The sequence below is a fragment of the Phyllostomus discolor genome, chromosome 7 (assembly GCF_004126475.2).
Source record: "Phyllostomus discolor isolate MPI-MPIP mPhyDis1 chromosome 7, mPhyDis1.pri.v3, whole genome shotgun sequence".
Classification (NCBI taxonomy): Eukaryota; Metazoa; Chordata; class Mammalia; order Chiroptera; family Phyllostomidae; genus Phyllostomus; species Phyllostomus discolor.
Genome location: NC_040909.2, coordinates 8,883,366 through 8,899,683, shown reverse-complemented (window position 1 = coordinate 8,899,683; position 16,318 = coordinate 8,883,366). Strand labels below are relative to the sequence as shown.

The 16,318-nt window shown below is 55.5% G+C and overlaps 1 protein-coding gene across 9 annotated transcripts in view; it reads left to right on the top strand.

The window, feature by feature from the left end:
* Positions 1-16,318, top strand: part of TRAK1 (trafficking kinesin protein 1) — a 102,203-nt gene that overhangs the window by 74,831 nt on the left and 11,054 nt on the right. For 5 of the 9 annotated variants that reach the window (XM_028518119.2, XM_036030479.1, XM_036030474.1 and 2 more), the window contains 7 exons: positions 451-581; positions 1,202-1,276; positions 1,824-1,961; positions 4,672-4,748; positions 6,481-6,717; positions 7,719-8,038; positions 14,326-14,667. In XM_028518119.2, coding sequence (XP_028373920.1) covers positions 451-581; positions 1,202-1,276; positions 1,824-1,961; positions 4,672-4,748; positions 6,481-6,717; positions 7,719-8,038; positions 14,326-14,667 — 1,320 coding nt within the window. Of the gene's footprint in view, positions 1-450; positions 582-1,201; positions 1,277-1,823; positions 1,962-4,671; positions 4,749-6,480; positions 6,718-7,718; positions 8,039-14,325; positions 15,622-16,318 lie in introns of those variants that run through there. The other 4 variants (XM_028518122.2, XM_036030477.1, XM_036030475.1 and 1 more) reach the window with 3 other exon arrangements.

The following is a 16,318-nucleotide window of genomic DNA, read 5'->3' as shown; positions in this document are numbered from 1 at the left end:
CTAGGGCAGGCCCAGCAGGAGTTCCTGTTGATGATGGGGATTTGTCCATGGGTGGAGAGCAGGTGTGGGCCAGACGCACCTTTGTGCTGGCGTGGCACCTCCCGGCTGGCTCCGGAAGGCTGCCTGCTTTTCTCTGGGGAGGCAGCCTTGGCCAGTGGGGCAGGCCCTCCCACTGAGCCCCCCAGACCCCCCCCAGAGCCACAGCAGGGGGTCAGGTTCCTTCTCAGGACAGCCGGAGCCCAGAGGAGGCCGTTCCGCTCCGCTTCACCGTAGAGCAAACAGTTCCTCTGAGCTCCTTCTTTTTATGTCCTTTTCGTCCGTCCCCCAGCCCCGCCCTCGTCTTGTAACAGAGGTGCTCTTCCTGGTGCAGAGCACAAAGAAACCGTTCCCCCCGGGTCTCCGTGGGGGGCTCTCGGACTGAGTCTTGTGGTTGTTGTTTCCTGGTCAAAGGGGACGCCAACGTGCAGATCGCGAGCATCTCCGAGGAGCTGGCCAAGAAGACCGAAGATGCTGCCCGCCAGCAGGAGGAAATCACGCACCTGCTCTCTCAAATTGTGGACCTGCAGAAGAAGGCCAAAGCCGTAAGGCCCTTGCTTCCCTGGCTGACACGGGAGGGGCCCTTCTGAGATCAGAGGGGGGGCGGGGCAGAAAGCATGCTCTTCAGGTTCACGTCTGAGGAGCGGCTGCCCCTTTGCAAGACAGAGCTTGGCAGACGCAACGATAGACTGTTTACCACCACCTGTCTCCTAAGAGTAACCTTCCAAATGATTGAATTCACGAAGAAAGGTGCTATCGATCCCGAGTTTTGGAATTTAGCTTATGAACCATCTAGTCCAGCACCTGTTTTTATGTTCCGTGCTGGTTATGTTCTGCTGCAGAACAGAATCCCCTTTGGATCCAAGACGGAGCAGCCAAAACCCACCTGGTTTTCCATGTTAGACCTGCCCTAGAAGCGGGAGGTGAAATCCTTCCGGAGAGCGGCTGTGACCGTGGGGCTGGGGGTGGAGTGGGCCCTGGAGAGTGAATATGGGTGTGGGAACAGCTGCCTGCCTTCAAAATTATATAAAGGGTGAGAATATCCTCTAGTATAAGAGTCATTGTACAAGTGTCGTAGGACCCTAACAGGTCAGGGCACTGGGGGGGGAGTTAGACTTCTGTATGTATCCTGGAAGAGCAGCTGACTCCCCCTGCCCCATTGCAGTGCGCGGTGGAAAATGAAGAACTCGTCCAGCACCTGGGGGCTGCCAAGGATGCCCAGCGGCAGCTCACGGCCGAGGTAAGGGGCTCCCCCTCGTTTCACTGGGGCCCCTGAAGCTGGTTGCGTGGAGGTGGGGCATCAGCCTCTGGGCTATGGGGCGTGTTCCCCTCAACAACCATTCTGATAGTGAACCGAGTGCCGTTTTTGCTCTGAAGCTGATTCCCACCAATGCGGTTGCTAGTTGTGAGCGGCCGGAAGCCCAGGCGCTACACCAGCCCAGGTGTGCTCACGGGCTCTCGATAAACGGTCCAGGAACAGGTGACACAGAGCATGCCCAGTGAAGGGGGCCCATTCAAAGGCACCCTGGAGACGAGGGCGTTGCGATTTGCTCTTGCACTGGGTGGAAGGGGTTTTTCTCATCTCAGGTGCCCCTGGTTAGTGGTTTAGGAGATTTCTTGGGCTGCAGGTGGTGCTCCACGAGAAAGGATAACCGAACCTTGAGGACCCTCAGGTGTTTGGCTTCAGGCCTAGGGGAGCCGGGGCCTCTGGGAGGGTCCTGGGTCTGGCTGTGCGGGTTGGAGGGCGTGTCCCCAGTGCTCACGAGGTGTCTCCCGGCCCCCTGCAGCTGCGCGAGCTGGAGGACAAGTACGCAGAGTGCATGGAGATGCTGCACGAGGCGCAGGAGGAGCTCAAGAACCTGCGGAACAAGGCCATGCCCAACACCACGTCGAGGCGCTACCACTCGCTGGGCCTGTTTCCCATGGTGCGTGCTGCTGCATCCTGATGCCCCTGTCTCCCCCCCCTCCCCGAGGGCGGCAGGGCTGCTGGTGGCACCAGCAGGCCGGGTGGGGTAGTCCTTGTGCAGCTTGGATCTGGGTTCGAGCTGAAGGCTCCTGAGCCCAGCTGGTGAGACAGATGGGTCCTTTCTTTCCCATCTCCCTGCACCTGTCGTCCTTTGTCCTCCTGCTTGGAAGGACTGTAGCAGGAACTGGATTCCGCAGGAACCGCAGATATTGGGAAGGTGTCACTGACATGTTGTTTTTCCGGCCTGTGAGAGTGCATGCTACTGTGGTCTCGTGAGAGCATGCCGGAGTTCCTAAGTGGCCCGCGTGGTTCTGCAGGCTCTGGGTCAGTGTATCCATCATTCTCCTGGCGGCTTTCAGCATCTGTGATCTGAAAAAACGTTTCTCTCTGGGCTGGGAGTAGCGTTTTTTTTTGTTGTTTGTTTTTTTTTTATATGGTTTCCCCCGGAGTCTTAGTGTCTAGCCCGGGCCCGGCCTGTTTCCCATTCGGACTTCCAGGCTGAGGAGGGGTTTTCTGGCAGGTTAACTCTCCCTCGGGTTTGGGGCCCTTGCCCCGCCGGTCCTGTCTCTCTCCGTAGCCCTCGGTGAGCTGACTCCTGTTTTACCTCCTGTCCCACCAAAGCCCGGGGAGGTTGGCGCCTTGTTGGTGTGTGTTTTCCTCCCGCCCACCCCCTGCCACCCTGCACGCAGAACTGTACATGCTCCGTGGATATTAGATTCGGGTGGCGGATGGACAGACTGCAGAACAGACTGCCCAGAGCTTTTATTGTGGGGCTCTGTTTCCATGGTTGGGTAAAATATCGGATTCTCCGAGGAGAGAGCTTTTGAGGGAAACTGCCCTGAACGAGGTGGGAGCGGACGGCTGTGTGCATGTTTACACAGTCCCTTCCCAGGGAACCCAGGAAGGGACCTGGTTTCTTCCAAACTTGGCTTTTCCTGGCTCTCTCCCTTCACCCCACCCGTTGTTGTCTGGTCCGTTCTTCCTAAATCATGGCCTCTTTTTCTTGGTTGCTTTCTTACATCCCAGTCAGGCTAGAATTCTCTCTTTTCTCTCAACTTGACTGAAATTTAAAGACGCCATAATAAAGGCACAGAACATGAACCGTCGACTTCCCGAGCAGCAGACAGGTGACCCAGTGGTTCCAGGAACCCAGTAAAGAACATTCTGGTCCCTGCCCTGGCTGATGCGGCTCAGTGGGTTGGAGCATCGTCTCGGAACCGAGAGGTTGCGGGTTCAATTCTCGGTCAGGGCACATGCCTCGGCTGCGGGTCTGAGCCTTAGTCTGGGCGTGCTTGAACCCTGTCCAGATGCATACGAGCCCTGGTGCGGGCGCTGGTCCCCAGTCCAGGCGTGCATGGGAGGCAACCAGTCGGTGCTTCTGTCTTGCATCGGTGTGTCTCTCTCACCCTTCCTCTTTCCCTTCCCCCCTCTCTAAAAGCAATGAAATGTCCTCAGGTAAGGATTGAAAAAAAAAAAAAAAAAGCATTCTGTCCCCCCAATCCCTCAATCGAAAGCTGACCACACCTGACTCCCAGGCTGGGCTGTGTAGCTTTGCACAATTCTTGCCTCAGTTTCCCTCCTTCCTGGTTTCTCATCCGGGTGCAGTGGTCTCCCAGGCCCCATGCAACTGGGATTCACTCCGTCGCGTTTCCCACTCTCCCAGGACAGACGTGTATGTTTCTAATTTAAACCATCACACGAGAAGAGTGGCATTGAACATCTGCGGTTGGGTTTCTTCTGAAGAGATTTCAGCTTTCGTGTTTGCTGAGATAAAGCTTTTGTTCACCTTTTTCTGTAGCTGTTGGCATAGCTCTGTTGTTGGTGATGTCTCCTTTTAAAGTGCATGATGCATGAAAAGGTATTTAAATTGATGAAGGTTAGACGCAGTCAAGAGTTCAGTTCCTCGGTCATGCTGGCCACGCTGGCCAGCGGCCTCCCCTGTTGGACATAAAGAGAACATTCCCATCATCACAGCATGTTCTGCTGGTTTGCACGGCTTTGGCTTGCCCCTCCAGGTTGTCCTGCACGGGCGCACTCCTGTGAGGCCTCGGCAGGTGCTTCTCCACACACACCTGGTGCTGTCAGCATCTACCTGTAAATACAGGTAGATACACGTGGGATTGTCTGTCAGGCTCCAGCGCACACAACAAGAAGCAGTGCAGCTGGCTCTGAACCCCGGGCCAGCTGAGCAGTTAGCGGACCCTGCAGCCTGGGTGGACAGGAGCTTAGCATGGCTCCTGTGGGCATGACGTTGTCCCTCACTGCCCATAAGCTTAGCGGCCTGTGGCTGTTGGCCCATCGGTTGTGCCATTCTGGACACAGTCCTCTCTCCCTGCGTAAGTTCTCCGCCTCTCCTGGGCCGCAGTTGCAGCTCCATGGTTTGGCCGAGAGCATTAGGATTTGCCTGCAGACCCTTAGCTGTGTGGAAGCGATAGGGCCTGTCCATTCAGCTCTGTCGGGACCTGCTACGTTCGGTGCCTGCAGCGTTCAGAACCTGCCCTGGAGGTCTCTTCACCGGGGTCTCTGACGGTGGCCAGTCTCGTGTTGCGGGAAGTCTGCGGGCTTCGAGGCTTCAGTCGACCCCGCTGCGGCTCGCCTGGGCACGTGCCTCTCTTAGAGACAGCGTGTCTGGGCTGCCGCTCACACCAGTGTCTCCTCGCTCTTCCCAGGACTCCCTGGCAGCCGAGATCGAGGGGACGATGCGGAAGGAGCTGCAGCTGGAAGAGCCCGAGTCGCCGGACATCGCGTACGGCCTTACTCCCGAGCGCCCCAGAGAAACTTCACGGTGACCCGGGGGGGGGGGGGGCGGTGGGGGGATCGGAACGCACCCTGCCTGGGCCTCCGGCTCCCACAGTGGTCGCTGAGGTCCCTCCGCAGATGAGGGGATGAGAGAACAGCATCCCTGAGCTCTCCCATCAGGTGTTCAAGACGCATCATGAACTTCCCGAGAGTTGGGAGAGGAGAGATGTTTCCCGTCTCTCTCAACACAAGCTCCGCCTGGACACCTCCATTCATTTTCATCTTCCCTCTCAGAGGAAAACATTACTTGAGCACAATTTAACACCTTTGAGGAAAGGAATAAGTAGGCTTCTGTGTCCCTTCTGCATCCGGTCAAGGACATTGACCTCTGCGTCCGTCCTTGCACTCAGCCTGCCCTGAGCTGTTTACGAGGAGCCTGTGGGTCTGGTTTCATCGTGTGTGCTCTGTCCCAAAGCCCCCTGGACAGAGCCGAAGGGCAGCCCTGGGAGGGACCAGTGTCCCTGCGCCTCGGCGCAGGCGTGAAGCCGCACCCCAGAAAGAAGCGTCCGTTGTAGAAATGTGCCTTGTTCTCCTTAGAAGGGAACCAGTGGGCACCACATGTGCGGCTCTGCTCTTAGAAACAGCAGTTCCTAAAAACGGACTCATCTGGTGTTTATCATCTCAGAAGTTTGAGACGAACTTTCCCTTGCTTTTTTGATACACGGTCATGGGCTGCATAACGACATTTCGCTCAGTCATGGACCACATGTGTGACGGCAGCCCCTAAATTATGATGGAGCTGAAAATCCTACCACCTAGTGACGCCATCGCTGTCATGATGTCATAACACAACGCATTACGCATGTGGCGATGCTGGTGTGAGCAGACCTACTGCGTTGCCAGTCGTATAAACGCGTATCACGTACCATTACGTACAGCACCTAATCCTTGATAATAGATGACTAGGTAACTGGCGTATGTAGTTATTGTACTTGTATTCTTTTTTAGAGCGTATTTTTTCTATTTAAAAAAGTTTGCCGTAGAACAGGAGAGCACACTATGCCTGCCGCAGCTTCACATGCCCCCGGTTTGCCGCGTCTCTTGAGGGCATTTTTCTCTTGTGTTGATTCAACCTTGTCCTGCTTTGTGCACTAATGTGCTGTCCAGGTGTGTAGCCGGGGGGCAGTGGGCCCTTTCATCTCGTTGTGTGCACGTGCACTCTCTCTGTGATGTTCACACGACGACACAATGGCGTAACGATGCATTTCTCTAAATGCGTCCCTGTCATTAAGCAGCCCGTGACTGTGTATGAATCGCCAGGAAGTACTCGTTCCACAAATGTTTGTTGAGCCTTCTCCTGTGCTGAGCAGCGGACCTGGCCCTCCTGGCGTTTACGTTCTAGCGGCTGTCAGGGGAAAGCAAACTGCCTGGGAGACAGAGGACTACTGAAGTGTTTCTATTTGTAGGTCCAGCCGAAGGGAGGTGGAAAGCTGTATCGCTCTTGCTGCCATCCCCTTTAGGATGCAAGCACATATTAGAGCCCTGAATTCAGTGGGTAGTGAGTGAGTCTCTCGAATTCCAACCAACACCCTAAGAAACACGTGGAAGGCATAGGATGTCAGGGTGCTTGGACTTGGGCCAGCTAGCTTTTGGGCTTCTCAGTTGATAGTTTTTGGAGGCTTTAGCTCCAAGGTTATTCCTACACTTGCTTCATGGAAGATGTTGTGCATTCTCCGCAGCCACCAGAAGCGAGTCTTTGAGACCGTGAGAAACATCAACCAGGTCGTCAAGCAGAGGTCCCTGACACCCTCCCCCATGAACATCCCCGGCTCCAACCAGTCCTCGGCCATGAACTCCCTCCTGTCCAGCTGCGTCAGCACCCCTCGGTCCAGCTTCTACGGCAGCGACGTCGGCAATGTCGTCCTGGACAACAAGACCAACAGCATCATCCTGGAAGCAGAGTCGACCAACATGGGGTGAGCCAGCCAGGAGCTGTTGTTACCTGGTTTGGAGAGAGAGGGTGTGGATTGAGCATAGGCTCAGTAATCAGAGAGAGGGGCTGATAAGAATCGCCTGAGAAATACAGACCCGTTAGTTCTCAGATGTGTTTTACCCCCTCGCTGAGTCCATGCTCGTCCTTGATCCTGATATTTTAACCAGTCAGAGGAGGTAGTACAGGATGCAGCAGGAAGTCTGCTGTTCTGTAAAGTGCCGACGGAGCAGATAAGTGAATATTTGATTCTGTTCATCTTCACGGTGAAGGCTAAATCGGAGACATTTGTTTTGTGAACCCTCTGGTGGCCGGGGTGCTTGAAAGTCCTCAGGCTCTGTGTCGTGACCGGATTCTGTTGAGCCTCAGAAGGCGGGGTGAGGGGTGCCCCGCAGGTGCCCACCACCCAGAGCGTCCCTGCGGCGGGCCTTCCAAGCAGCGGTCGGTCCCTCTCCGCCCGGCAGCCCTGCAAACACAGCCCAGCATTGTCCACTACACGCACGCTACTCCCGTGTGTTAGTGAAATTAGCTTTTCCGACTGGCGGGCTCAGACTGCTGGGAAACCGCATGATTAGAACAGGCCTGAGCTTTCGGCTCCTTAAATTCAAGAAGAAAGAGAAGCATCTCTTGAGCTTGCTGCATTTCTGGGAACTAGGAACTGCAGCCAAAGAAAGCTTCTTCCTAAGGGGGTTGTTTGCAGAGACTGGATTTTACATTCTATGAGCAAAGTTTCATTCTGCTTCAGTGTTCTCTTCCCTCTCTACCCTCCCCTCACCAAAAAAAAAAGAAAAAAGCAACAGAGGGAATTAGTTCTTCCGGACAGGCCTTTGTTTCCCCATTTTTGCCTACATTTCAACAGCTGGCCTTGGTTTCCTTAGAAAATCCTGCAGCCACCCTTGCCCGTTCAGCCTTGAGGCCTCCTTGTGTGTTGTTGTACAGCGCCCCCTGCTGGGTGTCCTCCGTTCACCCTGTCTCCTGTCTTTCCAGAAACAACGAGCAGAGTAAGAAGCCGGGGACACCAGGCACGCCGGGCTCCCACGACCTGGAGACGGCGCTGAGGCGGCTGTCCCTCCGCCGGGAAAACTACCTGTCGGAGAGGAAGTTCTTCGAGGAGGAGCAGGAGAGGAAGCTGAGGGAGCTGGCGGAGAAGGGCGAGCTGCTCAGCGGGGGCTCCCTCACGCCCACCGAAAGCATCATGTCCCTGGGCACGCACTCCCGCTTCTCCGAGTTCACCGGCTTCTCGGGCATGTCCTTCAGCAGCCGCTCCTACCTGCCCGAAAAGCTCCAGATCGTGAAGCCGCTGGAAGGTGATCACCTGGGCCCCCGGCCCCTCTCGGCCCTCCTCGGGGACTCCCTGTGGTCTCTGATCCACCACCCGCCGGCGGGCAGCCTCTGTCACACCTACTCCTTTTTCTTCAAGGACAGCCGCCCGCGCTGCTGGTTTGAGTTCCTCTGAGGAGCTCCCACTAGGCCCCCAGGTCCCCGTGCAGGTTTGCAGACACACACACGCGGGCACCCACACTAACCCGGGCCGGGAAGCCAAAGACCAGAACACCTTGACGTTGCCTTTCTAGCTCTCTCTCTTTTGCGTAGATCCTTAGACATACAGACCTTTCAGCCAGAGGCGTAGCGTTGCTCATGTGCTCAGAAGTTCCTTAGGTCCGACCCCGGGGGTCCGAGCAGTGTAGAGAATTAAGGCTTTGACTCCTGGGAAATTTTGGTGCCAAGAAGGGCGGGGTGCAAAGCGAACGCTGTAGGTTTTCTCAGTAACCACGTGAAAGCGATTTGCCATTTGTCGGCTCGCAGGTTCCGCTGCGGTCTTTAAATAAATAGTGCGGCTTTCTTCCTACGCGGTGTTCTGAGCAAAGCTCCCCGACCGCCACTCTTTGGGGGCCAGGAGGGGGGGCGGCCGGGGAGGCCAGTGGGTCCTGTGTCTCCTTCACCCCGTGTTTTCCAGGGGCAATTACCTTTTTACTCCCAGGGATGCCCCAGATGACTGAACTCATGAGAAAAACGCACCACTTTTTTCTTTCTTTTTCTTTCATTCATTATAAAAATGTCTGTCTGCCCTTTACCTTCCACTTCCCAGCCCCATGTTTGTTATTTTCAGTTTCTGCTCCTTCAGTTTGGAAACGCCGTGTGTTTGAGGAAGGTGTTTTCGAGCTCTGTATCACAGTGCTGATGAAAAGCCAAACCAAAATTTCTGTAAGGCAGTGTTTTTTAACTTTGAAAAAAATTGTGCCCCCTTGAAGAAGCTGTGTTAAGATATTTATTCCCCCAACAATGTAAAAGCACCGATACGCTGTTTATGGGCTGCGGGTGTGTGTGTGCTCTGTGCCTACAGAGTAGATCCTTCTCTCCCCGGAAGAACCCGTTTTCAACCCCTTGGGGGCAGCATTGCCCCCTGTTGAGAACTCCTGTTCTAACATGAGCTGGTGCTTGTTAAAGGCCCAAGGCAAGCTGGGTTCCGTAGTCTCCAGAGGATGGCAGGAAGAGGGTGGGGTACATTCTTTTTTTTTTTTTTTCCCCATGATTATTTTTGAATTGTATAATTTTGGCCCTTAGATTTCAGACAAGGGATGGCTCATTTTTTTTTTTTCTTCATGTTTATTCAGTTGTAAGTTTGGTGATTGTTTTCTGATCCACGATTATGTGTTTTTCTTTCAATAAAATCTTCCATTTCTGCAATTTTACTTTCTGCCTTTCTTTTCTTTTTTCTCTTTTTGTCTCTCAGAAATCATTGGAGTTTATCATCTCTATCTTGTCTACATTCTGTATTTGACCTTGTGTTTCATTAGACCATCTAAGGATATGCTTTTGGATCCATTTCCCAAGCATTAGTGCAGGAGGAGATTTTTTTTTAATTTATTTTGATCAATACATCTTTTTTCCTTTTAATCTTGTGACTTAGGTAGCATTATTTTTGGGATAAGCTAATGGATAAAGAGGAAATCCCATTAGATTTGCAAGCTAAATTTCATCGCTAGTACCCTGCTCACCAGAAAGCTAAGTCATGACCATTAAGAAATCATGTCTTATCACTATGGCCTGTATCTCACCCTCAGAGAGGCCCCTCTGGCTCCATTTTGTAGTTCTCAGACTTTTTAGTTGTTTAAAACACAACAATCTTTTATTTCTCCCTCCCCTCCACAATTACTTTTTGTGTCACTACGTTTAATTTGACACGGTGTCTTGCTGGCATGGAAATCTACCCAACACCCGGTTCAGTGCCACACTGACTGTGACATTGGCTAAGTCCCCTCCCCTTCTTGAGCCCTCGTCCCCTTATTTGTGATGAAGAGTGAATGTGATGTGTTTGTAATATGCCTGACACCTGATTCAACTTAGGCTTCCCAAACTTGACCCTGGTCTAGCAGCTCAGGCCTGAAGACGGACGGCCTTACCCGTGTGGAGATGTGGGCCAGCCTTGTGCTGGAGCCACGTTCTTACATCATCTCTTTCCATTGGCCCACCGAGAAGCCGATAGGATTCCTGTGGTCTCCAGTGACCCAGGTAAATGGACCCGAGGCGAGGCCCCTGGAGGATGTTGGCCGGGATCGCAGCAGATAGCCAACCTGCTCTTCCATCGGCGTCTCCCTTACCTCTTCACTGAACCGTGCTATCTGCCTGTGGGAGTCCGCCAAAACCACGGGGCTGGGTGTTTAAGAAGGCGAGCACTCGTGTTTCTTCCGCTCACCTGACGGGCTGTTGGCAGGCGAAGAACAAGCACAATATTCAGACCGGAAGAGAGAGACGTGCATTAAAAAGATGAGTTGGGCGGTATTTTCCCCGAGTTTTGCTCTCCCTTTCTGATCGTTGTCACCAAGGTTGTATTTCCAAGTTAGCAAGGTAATGTGTAAGTAGGGAAAAGTGTACACTTCCAAGCTGCCATTACCCAGCAGGGTTAGTTCTAACTTGTGGGTCCCCCCTCTGAGGACATGAGTACTTTCTGGGTAGAACCGTGGGGTGTGGAAGGAAGGCCAACGGAGGGGCAGGGCGGTAACCGTAAGCATGTTTTCTGTGCAGCCCACGCCCTTGTTTCTTAGGATTTCATCTTGGTGCCAACTGCGAGCACAGAGGTTGCTTGTGCTCTTCCCTGGCCCTGTGGCCTGGCCGCAGCCTCATTCTCGTGGGGGTGGGAGGTGGTGGTGGTGATGGAGGGAGGGAGGTAATAGCGCAGTCAGTCCTCACCTACTGCCGTCCGTGGGTCCTTGGAACTGCCATTCAGGTGTGTTGGTGGCCTTTTCTGAGACTCACGTGTGGGAGGCCTCCTCACTGCCGGCGGGCAGGCAGCCCGTGTGGTTCAGAGGAGGACAATGGAGGCAGCCTGGGTTTGAATCACAGCATGGCCACTTGCCAGCAGCGCGGCCTCCAGTAGCAGGTTGCTTTACCTCTCTGTGCTCAGTGTCCTCACCTGTAAAATGAGGACTACAGGGTGATCACAACAATTGAGTAAATGCAGTGAGTAAATGCAGACCCCTTAGAAGAGCGCCTGGCACTTAGTAAGTGCTCAATAAAAAAGTTAGCTGCTCTTCCATGAGTACAGGAGGCCTGAGGCCTGGGGTGAAAACCCAAGTCCATGCACCTTTTAGCATGACCTTTGATGGGCAGCCTCACTGACTCCTATTGGCTTTGGGTTGTCAGGGAAGGCAAATAGCCCCATGCACTTCCGTAGCCTCTTTAGCTCCCACAGCAGTTCCATCGTAGGCTTGTTTCTCTCTGGAGCCACGCACGGGGGAGGCAAGGGGGGCCATCTGCTGAACAGGAGGGTTGAGGTGCGTGGGACTCTGGTCCTGGCCCAGCCTTTAGCCTCCCCGAGTTCTTTCCCAGTGCGTTGTAAAGACCTCGAGCCTTCTTTAGAAGCATGGGACTCGGCCCTTCCTCGGTGTGGTCACATTGTGTCCGGGGATTTCTCATCTCCTTCTATGGCCCACATGCGCCGTCCCAGGCTGCAGCCACAGGCCTTGCTGATGACTCCTCCCCGTGTGCTCTTGTTGCCAGGAATGTGCCTGCGCCCCCAGCGACCACATGAACAGGGGGACCGTTGTGGGTTACAAATGGAGATCCCCAAGGGGGGGGCGGTGGTGGCAGGAGAAGTCCCATCAGCAGAAGTGCACATGTCTCCCGGTGGGGCTGGGACACCCACCTGGAAGTTCACTGCTCACCGTTTATGCTTCTCACTTAATCAGTGTTCCTGGCTGGATCGGTGATGTCCTCGCTTGTTTTCAGGCTCGTGGATTTTGGGGGGGGGTGGGGGGCATGTAGCCAGAGATACTGAAAGAACCTGGCTTTGGCGCCGAACCCTGCCTAGGCCACCAGTGTCCCAGGGACTTCAGAAAGTCACATCACTTCACCGGGCCTCGGTTCCCTCCTGTGGGAAGTGTGGGGGGGCAGTACCTCCCGGGGCGGTTTTGAGCAGGGAGTTGCCGTATCGCCTGTAAACCGGCTGCCATGCAGGCGTGCCTCGGTGCAGGGCAGCTCTTTGTACAACGTGACGCCCCGGCACCTGGGCCTCGGGGTCCCATGAGCTGGTCTTGGCGTGTGCGCAAAGCCCTGGCCGTACGTGTATGCATGTGTGCGAGGCTTCCATGTGAGGCCCCTTTGGGGGCAGGGTCCGAGGCTGCCTTCAGATTCTCAAAGGCCCTGAGAGGGAAGACCCACAGCCAGAGGGAGGTCAGGGGTTCTCCCTCTCGCCGCTGCTGACATCGGGCCTGATCGTTGTTTGTGGTGGGGGCTGTCCTGGGTGCTGGGGGATGGAAGGGGCATCCCCAGCGTTGCCCACTGGATGCCATTAGCAGCCCCTCTCCCTCCACGGTTGTGACAACCAGAAGTGCCTCTGGACATCACCGAACATCCCCTGGGGGCCAAAGTCACCCCCCGCTGAGAATCAATGCACTATGTCTCACCACCTAGTGAGAGAACAGGCCTGTGATGCCTCTTCATGACACGCGTCTGTTTTCAAATGTTCCTTCTTTTCCTTTTTGCATTCAGAGTCTTCTCTGTTTCTATTGAATAGATTCCGGTTAATCAGGCTGCTGTTGTACTGGTGTGTAGTTAATAGGGGGGCAGGCCTCAAAGTGGGGGTCCAGGAAGTCTTCTAAATGTGTCCTGGCAATTTTCCTCTCTTCAGTGGCCTTGAAACGGCCCATTTGTGACATTCTTCCTCAGCTCCTCGGCTGGGTGTGGCCCGTGGGAAGTCACCGTCCAGCCGTGAGGAGAGGCGGCACCCTCGCTAGGCACCCCCGAGGGCCGGGAGCTTCTGGTCGATGAGCGCAGCTTCTCCGTGCCTTGGCCACATTCCCGGTTGGCTTCCTGACCTCGCCGCCTGCCCCCCTTTCCCTTCTGTGCCGTCCTGATTCCCCGAGCTGCCGGCTCCTGGCATCCTCGGCTCCCATTCTGAGGGGGCAGCCCAGTGGCTAGAGGGGCTCTTGCCCCCTCCCAACAGAGGACGCGGTCGGCGAGGCAGCAGTGACGGTCTGAGAGGCCACGTGTGTGGGAAGGCCCTTGCCTTCCACGGCCCGATACCCTCTCCCGAAGTCTGTCTTGAGTGTGGAGTGTTGATGTGTGTGGTTCACTTCATCGGGGGGGGGGGGGGGGTGAGGACAGGACACCCAGCCTCACCGGCCGAGCCCCCGTAACACCAGGGCCACGGGAGGCACAGCCAGTGCTCCGAGGGGACAGTGGGCGGGGCAGCCTGTGGCCACGGCCACGTGGCAAAGGTTTGTTGCTGATCCTCAGGGAGTACACGTCTCCACCCCAGCTTCTGCAGCACACCTGGTCTTGGAACACATCTGTGTGAGCACCTGGGCCACCTACAGGGTCCTCAGGGACACACTCCGGCGTTCTTACAGATCTCGCGTGGTGCCATCCGAGTCCTGGGGTCCGGTGTCACCGGGGAGATCGGCTCCTCCTTCTCAGACCTCTGTGTGGACCTACTGTGTTCTTCCGTCACACCTCCTTTAGGCCAGTCCCCTGTCCCTAAACCTGGGGCGTCTCGAGTTGCAGGTGCAGGACACCTGAGCGAAGCGGGCCAGGGCCGAGCCCACCTCTCCTCCATGTGCCGCTTCCGTCTGGTTTTGCTTTTCTCTTCTCGCGGCTCCGGGGGTGGCTGGGCATCGTCCCGTTCTCCCTCTGCTGTGTCCTCCCCGTTCCCAGCAGTGTGCACTCCACACAGAGTCAGGACGTGGTGCCCCTCCCAGAGCCCCCTTTCGTGCCTGTCTCACTTATTTTTTCCTCTCCTCTTCCTAACACGACGCCGTGTTGGATTTGGGGGCTGGCATCACTTGATTTAAATTGAAGTGTTTGTCCCAAACACAGTCGGCACACAACATGGCAGGAGTTTTAGGTCACATCTAAATTATTTTTTTAGTCCTTTAAGTGGTGCCTTTTCTGGGTGTGGTGGGTATTAGCTGCAGCTGCACAGCAGAAGGGGGGTGGGGCGGGGCCAGCCAGTCCCCGCCAGAGTCACCCACCCCATACCGCGGAGCTCAGGGCCTGCTGGGGCTCCCCAGGGGGGTGAGCAGCCGTCAGCTCCGACGCCCGTCCTAACCCTCTCTCCTCCCTGTGCCCCCTTGTCTGCCCTCTCTCCTGCAAGGTTCCGCCACCCTGCACCACTGGCAGCAGCTGGCTCAGCCTCACCTCGGGGGCATCCTGGACCCCCGGCCCGGCGTGGTCACCAAGGGCTTCCGGACGCTGGACGTGGACCTGGACGAAGTGTACTGCCTTAACGACTTTGAAGAAGACGACACAGGTGACCACATTTCCCTCCCGGGCCTAGCTACCTCCACGCCAGTGCAGCACCCAGAGACCTCAGGGGAGAGGTCCCGAGCACGTGTGACTGTCTCAGGCAGCAGAAGTTACCCGAGCCGGCCTCAGGCTTTCCCAGAAGAGATGCAGGAGCCGCCCTCGGCCACGGAGGAGGAGGAGGAGGGGTCTGGTGAGGGCACCGAGATACGTCCTGTCAACCGGGCACCTTTACCGGAGGCAGAGTTCTGGGCCATTGTCACCTCTGTCCCGAGCGCCATCCGTAGTAGTGCCTCTCTGTCTGTAGCTTCCGCGCGTCTGTGTGGGTGACGATGAAAGCACTCCCATCATGCCGTTCTGGTTGCTAACGCAGAGTCGGATGCCTCCTTTTGTAACCAATGGGTGCAGCTCCCTGCCCATCCTGGAGGTACACGGCCCGGCGGGGCTCTTGAAGCGGGAGCGGGAAAGGCTGCTAAAAAGAAGTGGATTATTGCACCCCCCAACCCCCCACCCCACAAACATCAGCTCCCCTCCTCCTGTTATGGGCCTCTCCCCGTGTCTAGGAGACAGAGTCTTGAGTCCCCTGGTGATTTCCAAACTGAGCTGAGCTGGGCAGTTTTAGGGGGAAGGATGAGTTCTGGATCGTTCAGAAGGTGGATGAGAGCACTTGTGACCCACGAGCTGCATTAAAGGAGGAGAGAGCCCGGGAAGCATTGAGGATTTGGGGCCACACGTGATCAGCCCTCGAACTCTTTTAACTTGAATGAAGGTGTATGAGCTTCCTTTCCAGCTCGCTTGTTTGTTCAAAGTGGATTTTTCAAAAGCGCTTTTTAGCAGTATTCCCTAACTAAACCAAGCCCGAGAGGATGTCAGGAAGGTCTTCTAGAGAGAGGGCACGAGGTGCATCTGGAAAACAGCTTGGGCCGGTCTCTCCTCTGACCCCCTCCCCCACGGTCCCAACGGGCATGAAGGCTGGGACCATGAGTGTGCAGAGCTGCCCACCTCCTAGGCGCCACTGGGTTGAAAAGGCTCGTGCTCAGGGCCCTGGGACCACAGGGGGCACGGGGTTACCAGTTGCCAGACTCCCGGACCCCCTGGCTGCAGGCGCTAAGAGGAGGAGGAGGCTCTTATGGGGCATGGGGAGAGACCCGGAAAAAGATGGGTTAACCAGTGGTTCTATCCTCATGATGTTCCTGAGTCACCGCATTTGGAAGGAGGGTGTTCATTCATCTCTGTGATTCATAACTCCCACTCACGGAGGCCACGGCATTCCCTGTACAATGCTCGGAGGGGCAGAGCTCAAGCTGTTGGTGGCATGCCTCTTTTACTGTCGATTTGTTTTTAATTTATTCATCTAGAGAGAGGGGAAGGAAGGGAGAATAGGGAGAGAAACATCGATGTGCCAGAGAAATATGGTTCAGTTGCCTCTCACATGCCCCCTCAACCGGGGCCCTAACCCACACCCCCAGTAGGTGCCCTGACGGGGAATTGAACCGGCAACCTTTCCGTTTGCAGGCTGGTGCGCAACCCACTGAGCCGCACCAGCCAGGGCTGCTGGTGGCACCCATCATGCCCTGGCGGAGTGCAGATGCCTGTGGCCAAGGGACTTTATTTGGGGCTGGCTTTTATTTTTACTTGAACACAGGATCTAGAGGTGCCCTCAAGCTAAAAGGATTTGTGTAGCAGGTAGGCTTATTTACGATTCATTTTATTTTAGGCAGCCATTAAGCTACCAGATTAAGCTCGCAAGGGAATGAGTGACAACACTTACTATTCGCCATCCTCGTGTTTGGGAAAGGGAAGCCGGCGGCGTGGTCTCGGCCCTGCGTTGTGAGCGCCCGCGC